The following is a 20929-nucleotide window of genomic DNA, read 5'->3' on the forward strand; positions in this document are numbered from 1 at the left end:
GTTGACGACTTTTGTTAACTTAGTCAAAGACATATTGTTTGCAAGGTTAGCCATCTCGCTCAAACTCTTTGGCTCTCAAATAATCTTTCTTAAGAACTTAGACACTAAGCTCTCTAGCTTTGATACCAAATTGTTGACAACAAGTCTTTTTGGATAAAACACTCTCTATATTATGACTTGTGTGAAACTTTAAGTAGTATAGGCCCTCTATCTTGGCCCTTAAACCACATGCAATAAATATTACTACTAAAATACAATTAATACACAACTAGTCAACTACTCAACTACTATTAAAATACTATTAATGAACTTCTAGTCCTAAAGACAACTAGTAAAGTACAATTTAATGAACTCAATAATTGTTACTAAGAAACACTTCTATCTTTTGTATTTTTTCAATTATCCTCATTTAAGTTTACCCAATAATAAGAAAACAAATTGTTTAATTTATTAAAGAATGCAGCTAGAAACATTGAGATTGTTCATCATGAACAAAGGCACATTCAATTATCTAACATGACTACTTCTGAAGTGCTTCCCTTACTAAGGGACAGTGATGTTGGAACTAATCTTATAGAAGCGAATTGCATTTCGTGCAAGTATGTCTTTTGCAGCTTCAACAGCCTCCAAAATTAGGAGCTCACCATCGATGCATGCATCGCGCAGTACAGAGAAAACAACTTCGCGGGCATTCTTTGAACCTATGAAACCGGAACTTATGATTTCAACTTGTAATCATGGAAAACATTTGAAATTAAAACTGTCACAACCAAACACTTAAGCATGAATCTCAAATGTAGGTGTCATATTGATGTTAACCAACCTAAGTAGAAGGTTTCAGAAAATGTATGGCCGTCACTACTGAACATCACCTGCAGTGCAAAGTTTATTTGTGAGATACAATTGCATTTCCTTAAACTTATATTAAGTATCATTATGTATTTTAATATCTCAATTATATTAATATTTTAAATTATACAAATCATTTATCATCCCATTAAAACATTATTAAAACAGAAAATAAGAATAAACGAACATGAGACCAATCTAAACTTACAAAAGATACAAAGAAAATTTTTGTTAAAGAAACTAAACTATTCCAAACATCATTAGTTGAAATTTGTTATGAAAATAATGAAAATGTGCCTTAAATGACGCAATATATTATATTATTGTTTACAATAAATTTTATTCTCTAAAAGTTAATTTATCTATAGTTGATGAAGGCCATCATGCACAAATGGAGGAGGACTAACGTGTTACTTTTTTTGCGGTTTCTAACTGATTAGTTTATTTAAATAATGGCTTAATCCTTTGTAAAATTGGCTAATAAAATTATGTTTTGGGTTAATCAATTAATGAGCTTTAGTTTTGTTTTATTTTCAAGTTATAATAAGAGTCCATTTTTGACAACTTATGAACCAGCCTTTGAAAGACTAAGATGATGCATAACTAAATGCTTTTCGGTGACTTTTGGTTGCCATAATTTCAGTTACAATCCGGAAGTAAATAGTGGCTAATGTGAGATGTAATTGTAATTAATAAATCTTTTGTAATTCTGATGGCTAAAACTTTTATGTAAGCTGAATCATTTTCATCAATGAAGACAAGTTGAGTTTTATTCAGAAATATTAGAGTTTATTTCTTCTATCTTAGTGAGAGAGATTCTCCTAAGTTCTCGAGTGATTCAAGAATCCCTTGGCTATAGGAAAGGACTTTCCCATCCTTTATATATGTGTTGTCTCCCTTGAAAAGAGTGATTATTTCTTTCCACATTTTCATATTCCTTTTTTTCTTTCTTCAACCAAATTCAGAAAAACCAATTTTACCCGGATTTATCTTATGGTCGTAACTCTTGATATAATGACCCAAAATTAATGATTCTTAAGCCTAAATTATAGTCCAGAACTTCAACTTTCACATCGATTTGGAATCACGTCATTTGGAGTTCTACAACTTCAGATATTGATGTTTTAACAATATTGCTTAGATTGGAATTTCAATCTCTTTCTAATCCACATTTTAACTAATTTTTCAAGCTTTCTACTAAATTCTAACTCTAAAGATCCTAAATGAGTCCTTGTGCAAATGGATTTCACTTTAACACTTGTCTTCTATATAGATATAGATATAAATATAAATATAAATATAAATATGTGAGGACTCCATATTTGTACATATTTAACAATTGCATTCTATATTATATTTTAGTATATTTCATAAAATGACTCCATTTTATACACATTCTGAAGATTCTTTACTGAAAATAAAAAGCAAGGATTTTCATGAAAATGGTAAAAGAAGTGAAATTTGACTTTCAAAATTAGGCATGCATTTTGATACCTGCCAATATCAAATGGGAGATTAGAGAATTCAAATCTTACGCATAAATTACTTATATTTAAACTGGAACCACAAATTAGTCTGCCTATTTTTTTTTTTTTATGAGAACAGGATGAAAAGGGGTTGTGAACTTCTAATTTTGCTGCATATAGCACATGATTTTTTTTCTTTCTTCTAGCTCTTTACCTTTATCCGAAAAATTCTATTCTCAGTGAACAAGTATTTGGATTGCTTAAGTTGTCACCTTATTTATTGGAGCAAGCGTTAATAGACCTTTAACTGCTGAAATCATCCCATGCATACTAAGCCTTGGAATTGCCGACCCAAAATCAAGGTAAACCTGAGGGATAAATTTGGTTAATTGAAATTCTGATATAATACAAGTCAATGCATTAATTAAGCCATGAATGATAAAATGCTTGCCTGGGAGTAAACAGAAGCTAGATATGATGCTTCCTTTGAGAATGGATGGGAGGCATGTAAGAAAACAAACCGACACTTTGAATATCTCTTGTCCTCAAGAACTGATCGGAAATGAAGAGGATTGGACTTCCTCAAATCCAAAAGCCTATCCCCAAACCTAGTTGCAGAAACAAAAGTATTAAGTGTATATAGGTATAACCTAGCAGTATATCATGGTTAATAATGTTAGATTAAACTTAAATACAATAAACTTAAATAATAAAGGATTAGCCGTTTATTGTATTAGTTAATAGATAATAATTGTGTCTCGATAGAGTTTAAGACTTAAAAGACGAAAAGAGAAAATAGAATCTATAAATTGTAATGTTTTGTTTACATGAAATATCAGGTAAGTGAATCAGATTAATCACAAAAGGCTTGTTTGGCTAATAAATTATTGTGCTTGGCAGTTGAAACAAAAGGAAAACACACTACATCTTTGAAAATTAAATGATTGGCCATAATTTTAAGCGATTTAAGATCTCTAACACATCTCTTCACACTTTAAGATTTGTACCATATTGAAAATGAGATTAAGTGATTTATAAGTGATGAACCTTTCGAAATTCACATCACTTCCAAACCAAAATTTTAAAACAATAAATTTATGAGTTTCATCATTTAAGTTATTTAAGAACTTTCACATTTTTATCTAAAAGATAAAACTTAGAATCGCTTATATTTCCAACAATAAAATAAGGTAAGGATGATCTCCATTTATAAAGTGTAATTTAATCTTATCTTTAATAGATTTGAGATCTTTGATACCGAATTCTATATTGAAGCATCAATTTCTGGCAAAGATTTTTTGAATTCTATTAAAAAAAATTTGGATACCAATAAGGTAAAAGTAATACCAAAATAAAATATATCAATTACCCTGTGTGTATCTGCATTGGCAAGTCATAAGTTAGAGCAATTTCCAAACTTTGCAAGAAGAGATAGTCAACAAGATTTCTGTGATACAGTAAATAGATAGGCTTCGTAGCTGAAAATACAGAAGGGTGAGAAATAATAGTCTCAAAAAGATATTATCAAAACCAAATTTCATACCTACCATTTATTAAAACCTGTCTCAGACTCTCTTCAGCTTCCGTTTTAGTTACTTTTAAATTGATTTCTAAGCCACCGTAGTATGCAACTATGCTTTTCAAGGCATATATCTCTTTAGCAACTGTAAAAGTGGTGCTAAGGAACCCATTTAAACATTGATTATTTTTTTAAGCTAAGAACTTATGTGTGTATAAAGAATCATGTAAACTAAAGGATATGATCTCAACTTTGAGACATATGCTTCGGTAAATGAATCGATTGTCCATGAAGATCCATTTGACAAACCCTACAGAGAGCATTAGATATAAGTATAAGATAAGAACAAATTGAAAAACTAGATGAATAGCTAAGAAGTAGATAAAAGTACAAGAAAAACAAGAGATCAATCAAACACCTAAAACTATAAAACTATAATAGAAGAGAATGTTAAATATATTTTAATCTTTAAACTTTGACAAAAAATTAGAATTCATATATATATAATTTTACACGTTAAACTTTTTGACGTGTCAATTCAAGAGAGTGATTCATTTATTTGGAGAATTTGAAATTCTTTGCAATAAAATGCTTTGTTTGGATAGGGAAATTAAAAAACATTTAAAATGAATGCATTTTTTTGAAGTATTTCAATTAGTTAAATTAGAAGAAATTCAAATACCCTTAAAAAATGTAGAATTTGAAATTCTTCTCCTCAACCTCACACTCTAGACTCAATCCCAAATGGACCCGGCAAAGTCGACACCATGACAGGTTGGGCTGGCCAAACGATCCAGACAGATTAGACCGACCTGACGACACAAACGGGTCGAGCAGGCCCGACAACCCAGACGGGTCAGGCAGGCCCGATGACCTAGACGGACGGAGGTGACTTGATGACATATATGGGTTGTTCGAGCTTGACAGCTCAAACACGTCGGTCAAGCCCGACAACTCAAACAAGTCGGTCAAGCCCGACAACCCACACCACCCAGGTAGGCACGATGACCAAGATGTGTCGTGCTGACCCAACGGCCTAGACGGACCGGACTGGCCCTACAACATAAACGAGTCAGGTGGGCCCGACGACCCAAACAAGACTGATGACCCAGACGAGACGGGTGGGCTCGAAGACAGAGACAGGCTGAACCGACCTGACAACCAAGACGGTTCAGTGGGTCTGATGGCCCAAGCAAGACGGGCAAGCCTGACGACCCACACGGGTTTGGCGAGCCAGATGACCTAGAGGTGTCGGGCGGGCTTGACGACCTAGAGGTGTCAGGCGGGCCTAATGACTTAGACGTGTCAGGCAGGCCCAACAACCCGACCGACCAGTTGACCTGACAAGCCTAATTGACCCGTTTCCAAATTTATCATGAACTCAAAACATAATTAAGCCTAAAATAAATATTGATAAAATAAAATTTTGTCTCACAAGAAATTCAATTATTTTATCCAAACAAGAAATTGAAATGTAAGGTATTTTAATTTTTTTATCCAAACAAGTTATTTAGAAAATGAAGAAAATTTAATTGCAAGCAATTCAAATACAATGCATTTCAATTTCTCAGCATTGTTGAATACATCATCCAAACACAAGGTTAAGATTAGTTGTTTAATCATTTGATGTATTCCAACTTAAATATCAATTTAGTAACATCTAAAAATATTTAACATTGTCAACCGAAAAAGATTATTCTTATCTCATTCATTTTTAAAACTTGGAATCAAAATATATTAAAATTTAAAATATAGATAAATTTTAATTTACTGTCCAAATTTAGGGACTAGAAACATAATAAAATATAAATATATTTAACAAAAAAAAATGAAAACAAAACATTAAAAGTGTGAATGTGTATTGGTATCTCACTTGTTCAAGGATTTGCTCGGCCACTCGTTCAGTTCTTAAGATTCTGCCAACAAAAGGTGTAAAATTCTTGTGCCATTGTATTTCATTCTTTTTGTCCATTTCTACGCCATCATCCATTAGTATGGCAGAAATTTTTGCAGCTTTTAAGCACGTTGAGGTGATGGATTCTATTCCAGAAACGTTGCGGTATTCTTCTACGCTTTGCAAAGATACCTCCGTTCCGTACAGCTCAGCAACATCTCTTAAACCTCTCTGATTTTATTATAACCATATTCCACACAGAAAATATTCAAAGTTTTACCAAAATAAAAATAATCATGCAAATGTAATTTGAATCAGAAAGGCACCCTCCATATTCATGAAAACTGAACCTATATTCATCTACTTATTATTTACTTTTTCTAATAAATTTTACTCAATGATAAAAAATAATATATAAAAGAGTATATCACTATCATTTCTCACTTCATGTAATTCGATAGATATAAGAGTATTTATTCTCTCTACCGAGGAAAACAAATATAAATATTTGAATGTTATTTTATTATTTTATCATGAAGCTGAGGTTGGTTTGTTTCAATGTTTTATAATATATGCATTAACTGTATTAAATAAGTCATCAGTGGAGGACTAAGAAGAATGAAGGTTCATCTCCGACGAAGGGTTAGAAAAAATATCACTTTCATTAGGTTTAATCATCACATTAACCGTTTTGAATTCTGAAATTCTATCACGATTTTATTTATAAAAGGCGTTTTGAAGGATGGTGAAAAGAATGTGTATATTTAAACTGTTATTGACCTTGATACCTAAGCGATATCAGACTATTGGGTATACGGGATATATATATATATATATATTTTTTTTCTTTTTTTTGAAAATGAAATTAATTTATTAATCAAGTTGGAGAGTAAAGAATAGTTGCAAAAGCTATGAAGAAGTAACCTTGAATGTTAGAGAGGTTTGTGCAAAAGCAATGGCATCAGCATCAGCAAAGGCTCCAACAATGAAGGCCTGGGCAAAACCACTAGAGATGGAGTTTGAGTCAAATGCAACTATGTTGTGTGAGTGACCATCCACCACTTCAATCTCCTCCACTGTTTTTCTCAGTTCACTAAAATCCATTCCATCTCCCTCTTCTACTGAAATTCAAATAAATATATACAAGGCAAAATCTTCATTCGTTTTCACATCCTAATATAATGAAAAGACTATGTAAAGAAGGTGAAAATCAGATATGGAAAAGGTTACAATGATCTTTAGAGATAAGATCATTAGAAATAAACAACACCATGAGTCTAATTCAAATAAGAGATCAACATCACCTTTAACTAACATCTTAAGAAAATAGTTATATTTTTATCTTTATATAATGTTCAACTTTATCATCTTTACTCAATATAAGATTTATACCGTACAATGCATACCTTCAATGGCGGTCACCCTTGGGTTGGACAGAATGACAAGACTTGAAATTGCAAAGAATATTGTTAATTGGAAGGAGAAGGAGAAGTGCATCATGTTATGAGAAAGAAGTAACAAGAAGGCTAATAGGAAAATAGTTTTTCTTAAGGAGAATTCAAAATAAAATGAAAGACACAAGGAGACAAAAAGGTATTTAATACACTATTTTTTTTCATTTTTTTTTCATTTGTTTAACATTTTGGAGATGATTATGATGTTTATGTCTAAAAAAGATGGTTAGAGAAACAGTGATGAAAAATTAGAGTTAGTATTTCAAATTAAGGTAAATTGGAATTGAAAAAAAATAAGTTATTTTTTAATTTTATTCTTGAAGGAATGATCAAATTAATTGATGCTAGTTATTGTATATTATTTGTGTAATATATTTGTTCTCTTAGTCAAAAACATGGTAGGACAATTAGATTTACTTTTACTAAATTGAGTTGTGTTTGGATTAAGAATGAATTTTATTGTATTGGATATTGATATTTAAATGTTCATTTTGGGTTGAAATACATGAATGTGAAATATGTAACTCGAACAAGTTGTAAAAAAGCTTTATTCTTTTGGTATGAAATGTGTGGATTGGGAAAACTTAATTTGGTTAGACGAGGTGCCACTAGTTAAAATTTTAGTTTTTTGGAAGTTATTCTATGATTGTTTACCTACTGATTTGAAGATTCAAAAAAATGGAGAGGTTTTATGTTGTATGTGTTCTTTGTGTGATAATAATATTGAATCTTTCTCTCATTTGTTCTTTCATTGTTCTATAAAAAAAGGTGATGTGCGTAGTGATGGTGGAGGCTTGATCTGCTTCTATGCATGGAGGTGTTGGTCCGGTAATGCTTGTAGTATGCTTTTCCGGCAAGATCTACAACTGGGTTGCTGTGATTTTTCATGGCTCACGTAGAGCTCGTGTCTTCCGGCCTGACAAGCTTGACGAGTGCAACGGTAGTGGTTCAAATTTCTGGCATTGCATGCGGTGGTTGTCCAATGATGGGGCAATTGCATTTTAGATTTGGGCGTGGTGGTCAAATAGAGGAGCTGAGTTGTTATTATCGTAGCAGTTCCGGGGATGCTACGTAGTGGAAAGCGATGTGACGATGAAATGAGCTCTTCTAATCTACGTGGGTTATGGAGTGGTGGACAACGATGTCTAATGATAATTGCGCGATGAAGATGAAGGTTTTGTGTTGGTAGATATGCTTGAGAAAGAAGGAGATGACGTGGCAACTCCTAGTTGATCATATTTGAGAGTGGAGAAATATGACATGTGGCATCTCCTAATTGGTCAAATTTTAAAGTAGAGGATTGTGACACATGACAGTCGGGCAGATTGTGAAGGCTGTGATGAGTTTTCTTTAGCTATAATTATACACAGACATTGGTTAATATTGATACAGGGTATGTGGTTATTACACGCAGGCATTAGTTAGCTTTGATGCAAGGTGTATGAAAATTTTTTGGATGGTTCAATTCCAAGTGAATATACCCTCTATGGTGGAGTAAAATTAGGGATGACAAAACTACCCATGCCCATGGGTATTCGTAGATAAAATCTATGGTAGTTACTTGGTATATGTGGATATTTTAATACCCTTTATAAACACTAGCGAACACACAGGCGCTGTCGTGCCTGTGTATTCGCATTTTTTAATTTTTAACAAATTTAAGGTGACTCACTGTATTATTTTTGTTTATGGAATATTAGTTAGATATCGTTTGATAACATTATGTTTCATCTACTATAAGTGTTATTTATTTGGTTAACTCGACTTTTATTTAATAGTTAAGATTTTTTAATTTATGAATTTTGACGTAAAATTAAGATTCATTTATGTCTAAAACTTTGATATATTATGGTTCCTAAACTTTTAAATTGAATGAATATAGTTCTTTTATTTTGATTATGTTAAATTTTTTTTTAATATGTCAAAAGTTCTTTCTAATAAATATCGAAACGAAAATATATGTCAAATGGTGTAAACAATTTAAATATTAGCATGAAACGCGTTAGTATATGAAAAAACATAATTGCGTTAAAAAAATTATAACCATAAATTTTTAAAGTTTAAAAATTAAAATATATTAAAGTTTTGGAACATGAATGAATTCTAATTTTTTTTTTCATCAAGAACTAAAAACACACTTAACACTTTATTTAACTTATGATTGCAGGTATAAAAGAAAAAGAAAAAAAAATAGTAGCCAGATTATATTGTTAAAATTGTGACATTATTTTAGATTTATTTTATTTTATTTTATATTTTATTGCTCAATTATAAGAGTTACTCATTTTTCATATTTTATTTTAAAATAAATTCAACTTTAAATATAATGACATCGAGTTCAAATGAAATTTTCGATCTAACTTTCTAACCGATTTAATTAAAAGACGTATATATTACTGTAGATTAAACTCTTAACTTTTATGTATTGTACCTCTTTGTTAAAATTCTAATGGAATAATGACATATTACTCGGTAATCACCAAATCACTAATTTTTACAAAATTATATGATTTTGATATTTTGTTTCAATTTTTTCATGTCCGGTTAAAAATTAAACTAATAGGAAAAATGTGTAAAAATTGAAAGCTTTGATGATAAAAAAATGTCTGAAAATTTTTGGCAGTAAAGTTTGCACAATAATATTATTTGTGTAAGAAAAATGTTCAACTAAATATTTTATATATAAGTTTTGTTGATAAATAATTCAATTTTCATGTAATTTTATTAGAATTTTATTCTTAATATAAAAAATATCATTAAACGAAATAAACTTTACTTTAACGACTTCTATTTACAATGAGGAGGATCTTTAGTTATTAATTGAGTCAGCAAATATATTTATTCACAAACAAAAAAATGTTTAATGTAGACACGAAGTAAAAGTTAAATTAAAATATACATTTGATTCTCTCCTCTCGTTCTTTCTAAAGTAAGGGAATTCGATCTTTTTTAATAAAATCTAAAACTAGCTAGTATATATCTTATAATTGTATATTTAACTTTTTAAATTTAAAACAAATTAAAATTTATCTAAGAAAACGTAAAATAGAAGAGATTTTTCATACTTAGTAAGTTTAAAGAATTGTGTACATGGAAAGATGAAATAATTATATACAATTGCAATGAACATATAAATAATTTATTTAAAATAACATATTCTTAAAATTTTAAAACAATGGGAGTTAAGATCATGTAATTTTCAAAGAAAGAATATGGAATTGGAAATATAATCATTCCTCTAAGTGAAGTGGTCTCAAAATTTGTTGACTCTCACTTCTTGTTAACGAAATGCTATTTATAAAACTCAATAAAAAATGTTCATAACTCTTCCTCCAATATAGAAACGCTAATGTCTTTCGAGTAATGTCATTATTTCCCCATAACCTCCTCCCTGGATATTTTATTAAAACAAGTTCAATAAAAAAAAACGCATTTAACATATTATGAAAATAAAAGCAGTTAATATTTTTATGAAAGAATAATATATAATATACAATTTTTTAAAATAAATTAAAAAATCTCTGTGTCTACTTCTTTCCCTCTCTATATATCTATTTATCTATTAGGAGAAATACTATAATACTCTCAATGACACTCTCTTTTATTAGGCTAAACTCCAAAATTTATTAGAAAAAAGGAGTTCAGTTACTTCCAACTGAAACTCAAATTTATATTTTAATTAAACTTTTAATTCATTCATGTATTAATACTTTTGGTCGGTGATTAAAAAATACCATTATTGACTCAATTAATAAATGAAGAGTCTCTTGTGGTATAAAAAATAAATAAAAAACATAAAGAGTCTCTTCGTTAGGATATAAAGTTTATTTCGTGTAAAAAAAATTAGATTAAGGATAAAATTTTAATAAAAATAGGCTATAAATGTTATGGTTATAAATAATTTAGATTAAGGATAAAATTTAAACTAATTCATGAAAAAAGTTATGGTTATAAATGTTAGTTAATAAATGAACTCTTTTGTAGATGATATTAGGTAGTTGGTTATTACTATCAATATGTTAAATATATTTTTAATATCATAAGTTTAAGTAAAAATTGGAATTAGTCCCTCTCGAAACTTTAGTTCAATTTAGTTTTCCCAATTTTAGAAATGTGTAGATTTAGACATTTTAACCAAATTTTGTTAAGTTAATTAAACATTTCAAACACGTTTTATGATAGTATTTGACTTAATATTGAAGCAAAAATGTATCAAACGATATAAGAGACTTAAATATTATCATAAAATGTACTTGAAACGTCAAATAAACTTAACAAAATTTGTTTAAAAGGACAAAATCCACGTATTTCTAGAGATGAAGAACTAAATTGGTCCAAAGTTTCGATAAGGGACTAATTCCAATTTTCAGTGAAAGTTAAGGGATCAAAAACATATTTAACCCTTATCAATAAAAATAGAGTTCTCTAACCTATGTTCAAGAAGGTAAAAAACTCAAATTTATATTTAAATATTTTAATTCATGATTATATTAAACTTATATAATCTCACCAGACTCTATTAATTCATGAATATTGTGTTTTTATCCAAGTATTAGTAAATATGTAGCAGAAACTATGTACTATATGAAAATTTAATTTTCTTAAAGGAACTTAATTATATCACTTATCTATGATTTTGTCATGTTTTAAGTGTTGAATAATTATATTTTATTTGATTCTATATACACATGAAATTGATCGAAGAACAACCTATTGTTTAAACAAGATACGAGAGTTAGAATTGATACTTTTAGGTTTTGAACTATTTCTGAATGTTGCATTGCATCAAATGTCCATGGCGTATATTAGGTCGACAAGTCATAATAACTTGGGTTGTAATGCTCTTAATTAGAGAGATGTGTCCTCACTATTAGTTATAGTTTTTTGTCAAGTGGTAAACACTTGATCAAACAATTAATTTTAGAATCAAGACATTAGTTCAAGTGTTGGTGGAGCAATTGTTCTAGGTAATTATTGCTTTCGACTTACTGGTAAAGGTCCAATCCAATTGTAAAGTCATTTGAATTGTTTTTTTATGCATTTTTAGCTCAAGCGACGTGTGACTAAATTATAACGCATGTTGTATGTGTACATGGTCATGTGAATATAATGTTCTAATAGTTATTCTAATTGATCTTACCTTTGAATAATTATTTGAAAATGTTGTGAATTGGTGTATGTTATATTGGATTGAAAATGTGTCTCGAGGATTATGGTTCATTGCTTTTTTCAATTTTACTCAATGAACCCAATCTATTCGACACAGATTTGTTTACAGTGTGCTAGCAAACTTATATATTTTCAATTTGCCTTAAAGTGCTTGAGTGTTTATGCATCCACTCTTAAAATGAATTTGACAAACAACTCATATATATTATGAATCAAAGCCACAAAGATCATTAAATTACTAAACTCTCTCTTAATATGGATTTCAATCAATAATTTGTGCATTTCTTTCCAAGAATCATATTTTGTGATAGTTTTTGTTTTTCCACAAATGGGATGGTAGATAAATTAAAAGGATAAAATGAAGAATGATAGAAAGAGAAGAGAATGAAGATGAAGGGTTTTAGGAATATAAATTTCAAGAAAGTAAATTACCAAGAGTAGATCAAAAACTAGTAAAGTAAATAAATGAAAATAGTGATTCAAATTGCTACAACCAACACTAGGTAAGCCATTTTTCCTATTTGCGGTGTTATTAACCTGCTTGAAATTATACCCACAATTGGTCACCTCTATTTTACATTTGATCTATATATTTATATTTCTCCCCCTTTTCTAATAGTTACTCGACATAATAATAAAATAAAATAAAAAAATACATTTATTGAAGTAACTGGCTTAAATTATCCACATAGTGTAAAATATTCTCATTGATTCCACGTTCTGCAACAATTATTGCATAACTGCTCTCTTGAATTAGCTTTAATCTCTACCTTGATTTCCCTTCTCTTTATTTCTCTCTACCTCAATCAGGCTTCTTTCAATTTCTTTTTATCTCAATCAAGCTTCTTTCAATGTCTTAGTAGTGCCTTTTTCTCGATTCTTCTTATCGATCCTTTTGTTTGGACAAATATCTTTTCCACCCTTTGCATGACAATTTGCTTATTTATTTCTTTGATTTAATTATTTCTCGATGCCCTCAACAAATGCCCTCAAGAGAATGTTGCTTCATGTCTTTCATGAACAAGTATTCTCTTGATACTTTATAAAACTTTTCACTTCTAAGCCTTTTCACATTCTTTGCTTTGCACACTTTCCTATTGATCGTTCGAAACATTACCCATCCCTTCACAATCTTTGCATTTAATGCATTGCTCATACCTTTTACTAAAGTTCCTGAAGAGGTATGTTTACACCAATTTCACTTTTTACTTCACCTTTTATGTCTCTTGCATTCACTTATTTGTTTTGATGTCAATGTTAGGAAGAAACTTAAATGGTGCCACTAAGAACCCCTTAAGAAGCCATTGAGAATGAGGTAAATGTTGTTCAAGGTGATTTGATTCTTTGTCATTTTCGATTTCTTCTAAGTTCCTTAGGTCTAGGCCAAATTCGAGTCCAATATGAACAATCTAACACAATCCAAATTTATTATTTTAAATCTATACCCGACCATTTCAAGAATCATGTTAGTCAGTTTCAAAAAAATTAAATACGATTACATACGAATGGATATCAGGTTATCTATATTCATCGTTATAGAGAAAAATCTAGATTTAACGTTACAAAGAATAACCCAGATTTAACATCACACAAGAACCTAGATTAACATCACAAAAGAAGAACTCAGATTTAGCATCATAGAAAAAGAACTCAAATTTAAAGTGACAAAAGAAGAACCCAAATTTAAATTTAATGAAGAAGAACCTACATTTAAATTTACAGAAGAAGAATTACGATTTAAGTTACATAGAAGATCTGCATTTGCATCCATGGCGCCAACAACCTAGACACCCACCACGACACAACTCGAACATCCACCCGCTAGATCTGCAACGTATGGCAACCACCACCACGACACACGCCACAACCACTATAGCGACTGTGACGACGCATGCCACCACCTCCACCCACACATGCAGATCTACATTGCACCATAACTACTGCATCGCACCGCACCCACCATAACACTGCATCGAATCTCTACCCACATACGTAGCCACCACGATGATGCAGAGTCAAACCTCCACCGACACAACATCTTCTTCACAGAATGAGAAAGGGAAGTGTCAAAGATAGGTGAACTGATGAAGCCACCACTACTTTGGTGAAGATTCAAAACTAGGGTTCACATTAAACCTTTTGATTTTATATTCAAATTACGGGTCAGGTCAAACATCCACGGATCTATAATTTAAATTTCGAGCCCGACCATTTAAACCCGGTTTAAGCCGAATAATTATATTCATATAACCCGACCTAGACCCTCATTTTTTCTTAGCCTTAGTTCCTTCTTTATCATTAAGGTTTGACCTTTTAATTCATGCACATAATTTATAGATCCTTAAATCGATGTGGCTGTTGAAGTAGTTATTCCTAAGGCTGATCGAACTTTCGAGGAGAGTAACGAGATGGAAAACACGATAGAAGAAACCACTGAACCTATCTCCAAAGTTTCTAATAGCACCCATGCCACTAGACTCGATGCAACTTTTCAAGGATCCCTTAAGTATCCTTGAATTGATGGCTTTTCCTCAACAACTCTTTCCTACTCCTGCAAGTCCGTCTTCGATCCCACAACCCCGAAAGTTCAAATCAACTCAACTCATAAATGAATTCAAAGTTCATTTATACATGATTACTCGATGAGCTCCTTACACAGAGGAACAAGCTTCAAACCCTTTTGCATCGAGTTGCAAAATTAGAGGACAAAAATGTTGTGCCTTCGAGCTTTGTCCATGAAGTTAAAGCATTTACTACAATATTCAATGAAGCTCGAGAGTCGAAGAAGAAAAAAGGCCTTTTGACTGAATGGCTATCTAATGCTCTGTTTGTTTGAGATAATTTACTGTTTCAAAAGAAATAGTAAGATGGAATAAGAGATTTAGACTAATAGTTTTGATAGGCTTTAGTACTTTATTGTACCTTATAATGGTACAATTTGAATTGTTTGGAATGTAGAATGTATTGCTCTTTTGTAGGTTATTGGGTAGGTAAAAAAACAAATGCAGTATTGAAAAAAAAATAGGCCCTATTACATTGGTTCCTACCTAACTGATGTAATATGCGCATTTTTTACACTGCCAAGAGAAATTACATCAGTTCATACACTAACCAATGTAATATCTCCCTCTTTCTGATTGCTTAATTTTTCCAATATTAAAGCGGTTCTAGTTTAACCAAGGCTATATGTTAACGCTATTACATCGGTTTTTTTGAACCGATGTAATATATCTTCTACTTTCTACATTGCCTGATACAATATTGGTGGAAAAAATCGATCTAATAGGGCCGAAATAAGCGATGTAGTATCATTTTTTGTACTAGTGTCTTTTAAAAGACATTGATGAGGTGTCAACTACTCTACATGAGGCATAAGTTGGCTATTGAAAAGGTGAAGTGGAAAAGTTACAATCATCCATATGCACTTGAGAGGGACATGTGTTGGATATAAGTTGTCCAAAAGACATTCTAATCGTACAAACTTTGATCAAGCTCTAGAATTCGTTTGGATTATAGGATACTCCAAGAGAATAAAGGAATATATTCTATAATATAAAGATTCTACAAATTTACTTATTTTGTTATCTCTTCTTTCATGGATTTGAATCTCTCTTGCACAAATTTTTCTTGGATTATTCTTCTCATTTATTCTTTTTTTCACTACAAAAAATCACGTATATAACAACGTTTTTAACATGACGATTAATTAAAATCGTTACTTTTTGTAATATAATACATTAGTTTGATAACTGCCATAATGTACATGTATAATATGGTGTTTCTAACCACCGTCTTTTACATTGTCATACTATTATTTAAAATTATGTCATTGTGAAATGTCATTTTATATAAAACATTACTTTTTTAATTTTATGAAATTATTCCCTATCCCAATTTTGTCTCGGTACCCCTTTTTCTTCTTTTTTTTGGAAAACTTTGTTCCCTCTCTTTTCTATTTCATTTTCCCACTCAACACTTAAACATTTCCTTAACTCATATTACCTTTCCAAAATCACTGACACCTAAATCACCTAAACCCCAAAATCACTTCATTCTCACAACGTTTGCATAAACTTTCGCCTCCATTCACGTTTCTTGTTGCCTTTTTGTTGGCGCCTCATTCTCATCCCTTATCAGTCTACGTTTGCGCCTTGGTCTACGTTTGCCTCTGTTCACATATATGTTTGCGCCTTCATTTGCAAGAATGGGTACTTCAACCTCGTTTAGAAGAAGAAAGGTTTGATTTGGTTCTATAATCGTTCCTTCTCTGTTTCTGGCATGACATTCATCAAATTATTCTAGCCTTTCTGAATTTACTCTTGCTTCTTTCTATTTGAGTGACCAACTGTACGATTAGGGTTTTCACTTTGATTCCTTCAATGACTTCGATCATGGGTCATTGAGGGCATATTCTAAGATCTATGCTCATTAGTTAGGTTTTAATCTTATTAAATTCTCTCTGTTTTTGTTCGAGTTATCTCACAAGAAGTTAGCATACTCCAAACTAGTTGTTTCGATTGCTAAGGTTGTTAGTCTCACAAGAAGATATAACAAAGAAAAGTGCCTTGGAGTTTGACAAAGCTTCCATAAGGTAATATTTTTATCATTCTCTTATCTAAGAGTTTATATATTGATTAGAAATATGAAATTAAGATTTCTCCCACGATCAATTGGTTTACAATTGGTGATGGAAACACATTTTCTTTCTCTTTTGTTAAGAAGAGAAATCATGTTGTTGGTATTACTAAATTAATTGCGGATGGTGAACTTTTGGAGGACTCTAAACATATTAAGGATCATATAATACATTTCTATAAGAACTTGTATTCTAAAAACGAATCAAATTTAAGTCAACAAATGCATTATTTGATAGCTAAATGAATTCATACTCTCATTTCTAATGATGAGAATAATAGTCTGATTAAGTGTCTTAATCATGAGGAAATTATGCATGTTGCTTTTGCTCAAAATGGTGATAATGCAATAGGTCTCGATGGATTAAGAGATACTTCTATCATGCTTGTTAGGACATTATTGGTGTTGATGTTTGTAAGGTTCTGCAATAGTTTTTTCTCTCTAACCGGGTTTTACTTGGGGTGAACTCCAAAGTGATTTCTCTCATTTCAAATGTAACATGACAAATGCCAAGATATGACAAGCAAGAAATTAAGGTAAGAAATAAAGACTACCACAAACAAAAGGCATGCAAAATGGATGTAATTTCTAGAACAATTCCCATACATTATCAAATACAAGAAAGGGAAAACTAATGTTGTGGTTGATGCACTTTCAAGAAGATATACTCTTCTAGCCACCTTAGGTTCTCAAATTCTTAGCTTTGACAATGTTTGTGAATTGCATGTTCAAGATCCATATTTTTCACCTATTTACAAGTCTTGTGAACATAAGTTCCAAGAAGGTTTCTATGTGAACAATGGGTATTTGTTCAAGAAGGAATAATTTGTATTCCTCATGGTTCGCATATAAAACTTTTTATACAAGAAATACATGGGGACTTATGGGACACTTTGGGGTTGCTAAAACTTATGCTTAAAGAAAAATTCTCTTGGCCCCACCTAAGGAAAGAGATCCAAAGACATTGCTCTAGTTGCATCACATGTTTACATGCCAAATCTACTACAATGCCTTTTAGCCTTTATACTCCTTTGCCTATTGCTTCCACCCCTTGGAAGGACATAAGCATGGACTTTGTCCTAGGACTTCCAAGAACTTCTAGGGGTGTTGATTCTATTTTTGTGGTAGTGGATCATCTTTCCAAAATTGCACATTTTAAACCATGCCGCAAAGCAGATGATGCTAGCAATATTGCAAAGTTTTTTTTCAAAGAAGTGGTTCGTCTTCATGGTCTTCCCAAAACCATTGCGTCTGATAGAGATACTAAGTTCCTTAGCCACTTTTGGAGGGTCATCCTTAAAGGCAACCATAAATCTTGGGATGAGTATCTTCCTCACATTGAATTTGCATATAAACGTGTGGTCCATAGCACCACCAAGCTCTCTCCTTTTGAGGTTGTTCATGGTTTCAATCCTATCACAACTCTAAATTTGATACCACTTCCTACTTCTTTTGATTTCATCCATAAAGAATGGGTATCTAAATCATCTAAATCTAAGTTCATAAAGGATTTACATGAAAATGTGAGAAACCAAATTCAAGCTCAAACTAAAAAATTTTCCAAGTATAACAATAAAGCCAATAGAGCTAGGAGTTTTAATGAGGGTGACTTAGTTTGGTCACATATAAGAAAGGAAAGGTTTCCACATTTGCGAAAATACAAACTTTGTCCTCGTGGTGATGGTTCATTCCAAATAATCAAGAAATTCAATGATAATGCTTATCAATTTGACCTTCTTGCTGACTAATTTTGTCTTTTTACGAATCCAAATATTTAACATAAAAAATCGTTTCATTGATTTTAAACTATGAAAAGAAAAGAATATTGATTTTTCAATTTTATCCAAAAAAAGCGGCGAATGCACCCTTTTTTGAAAAAATTTCCAAGTAACTGTTTTCCGTCTTTGAGCACAAATAGATCCTTTGATTATGTCTCTTCAAAAATCCGATTGTTGGACAAATCCTTTCTAAGGGGAAGGAGATGATGAGTCCACTCTAGGCCCAATCCATGGCTCACATGCACCTCAAGGTCCAAGCCCAATCAAAGGCCCAATAACAAGAAGCATGTTAAGAAAGATTCAAATGGGTTTATCACTCTTTACTCTAGCCCAAGTTCGAACCCACCACCACACCATTGTCAAGTCATTGCACAACCAATCAACCCATTCACGTTTCATAATAATTCCTATGCATTTAGGATTACATTATCACTCGTCATGATCAAGCATATTACCAAAATAATAAAGAATTATGATAAGACATAAATGACATCCATAGGACTCGAACCTAAGTCTCCTCATAATAACTAAGTACTCTCAACCATGTGAGCTAATACTATTCCATGTCATAAACTCCATCATTAATTACCATAAAGGTTCCCAACACCCGCATTTATTAAATAATTATTTATTTAATTATTTAAATTTCTCGGATCTTACTGTATTACTGGCTTCCCACAATGATGTGGATATTCTTTATTTGATAATTTCTTTCATTGAATATTTTTGTTAACCAAGTTTTTAGTTAACTATTGTTCATTTAATGCTTTTGAGGACAGTAAACCTTTCCTCTTGTTTGTACGATCTCCTTCCTAAATCATGAATTTTTTCTATGGTGTTATAAAGTAATATGCTTGTTTTCTAGGTTGCATATTCTGATAACAGAATTGAATTAATGATACACACCCTATGAGAATACTTAAAACTTATAAAAAAACAAGTTAAAAGAAGTTAAAAGACTAAGACCAAAGTTTATATTTGTGTAGAATATATATGTTTTGTCCTTTATTTTATAATTGCTTTGAATGAATACTTTGGTTAACTAATTATTTTAGTTAACTCTTCAATTTAATTGTTTTGAGGATAGAATATATATGTTTTGTCCTTTATTTTATAATTCTTTGAATGAACACTAGTGTAAAATATATATATTAGATCGGTTTTAGAACGCATATTAAATCAATTTCGTAACCGATCTAATATACAACGATGTAATATGTCCAAGAGATATTAGATCAGTTCTAATCTAATACTTTAAACTGGAAAGGAAAAACAGAAGTGCACGCACACTCCTTACCTAAACTTGCCTTAAATTCAATAGGCATACACAACATACACAACAATTAAAGACAAATGAGCAATACAAATTACACAAACTAGAAAACAACTCCACAAAATTTCAATTTTCCATTCCCAAATCAAAATGAACACTAAAAAGAAAATCATTTCAGAAAATTAAACAGTCATTTCAGCAACTCTATATGGTTTCAACAAGCCCTTAGAATACCCCCAAACAACCCTAATCATCCTTGGAATAAACCCAAATCAAGAAAAAATAAAACAGATAAAAAGAGGGGAGGAGGTTAGAGAATCAGAGGCGCAAACGGAGTCGTGAGCGAAGGCTCGAGCGGAGTCGTGAGCGGAGGCGCGAGTAGAGGCATGAAGAGAAGAGAAAAAACCTCTGCTTTTAGTGAACGAAGTGACGACGTTAAGGTTAATGCTCTTGGGTGACGGTTGGAAGCTTGGAGCGTGGGCGGTGATGGCGGCGCTAGGGCTCGTGGGCGGCAGCAACGTTGGTGAGCAAAGGTTATGACCAATGGTGAGCAACGAAGGCGCAAAAGAGAAGAGAAAAAAGCTTCTGCTTTCAGTGAACGAAACAACGACGCTAGGGCTCACTGGTGGCGACAACGGTGGAGAGCAGCGATCAGTGAGGAAGAAAAAAAAAAGAGAGCGCGACAATGAATATGGTTTTCACATTTTTTTTAAAATTGTGAAGTGTATTAGATCAGTTAAAAATTCAACCGATCTTATACGCTTCCCAGTATTTACAAGTTTGCCCTCACATTTTTCTTTAGATCGGTTCTCGCATAACCGATCTAATACCCTATTCTAGAATGTCTTTTTTGCACTAGTTGAATACTTTTCTGAACTAATTATTTTAGTTA

The 20929-nt window shown here is 31.4% G+C and overlaps 1 protein-coding gene across 2 annotated transcripts; it reads right to left on the reverse strand.

The window, feature by feature from the left end:
- Positions 1-543: 543 nt before the first annotated feature.
- On the reverse strand, positions 544-7225 carry LOC114191152 (protein fluG-like). 2 transcript variants are annotated; one of them, XM_085675507.1, is made up of 10 exons: positions 7126-7225; positions 6653-6849; positions 5708-5959; positions 4077-4144; positions 3863-3981; positions 3685-3793; positions 2767-2923; positions 2588-2683; positions 824-872; positions 544-701 (listed from the first exon to the last, which is right to left on the reverse strand). In XM_085675507.1, the coding sequence occupies exons 1-10, from the start codon at positions 7223-7225 to the stop codon at positions 544-546; spliced, it is 1305 nt and encodes a 434-aa protein (XP_085531633.1). The 2 variants fall into 2 exon arrangements, with proteins under 2 accessions (XP_085531633.1, XP_085531632.1); XM_085675506.1 differs by having other exon boundaries at positions 3863-3987.
- Positions 7226-20929: the final 13704 nt, after the last annotated feature.

Source organism: Vigna unguiculata, chromosome 7, assembly GCF_037176805.1.
Source record: "Vigna unguiculata cultivar grain cowpea cultivar isolate G323 ecotype 2 chromosome 7, ASM3717680v1, whole genome shotgun sequence".
Classification (NCBI taxonomy): domain Eukaryota; kingdom Viridiplantae; phylum Streptophyta; class Magnoliopsida; order Fabales; family Fabaceae; genus Vigna; species Vigna unguiculata.

Excerpts from the sequence above, each read along its gene's own strand:
- LOC114191152 (XM_085675506.1), bottom strand. The coding sequence starts at position 7,225 with ATGCACTTCTCCTTCTCCTTCCAATTAACAATATTCTTTGCAATTTCA. Across the intron at positions 6,850-7,125 it reads CGCCATTGAAGGTATGCATT|TAGAAGAGGGAGATGGAATG; the intron begins GTACGGTATAAA and ends TTTGAATTTCAG. Across the intron at positions 2,684-2,766 it reads TAGCTTCTGTTTACTCCCAG|GTTTACCTTGATTTTGGGTC; the intron begins GCAAGCATTTTA and ends TTTATCCCTCAG.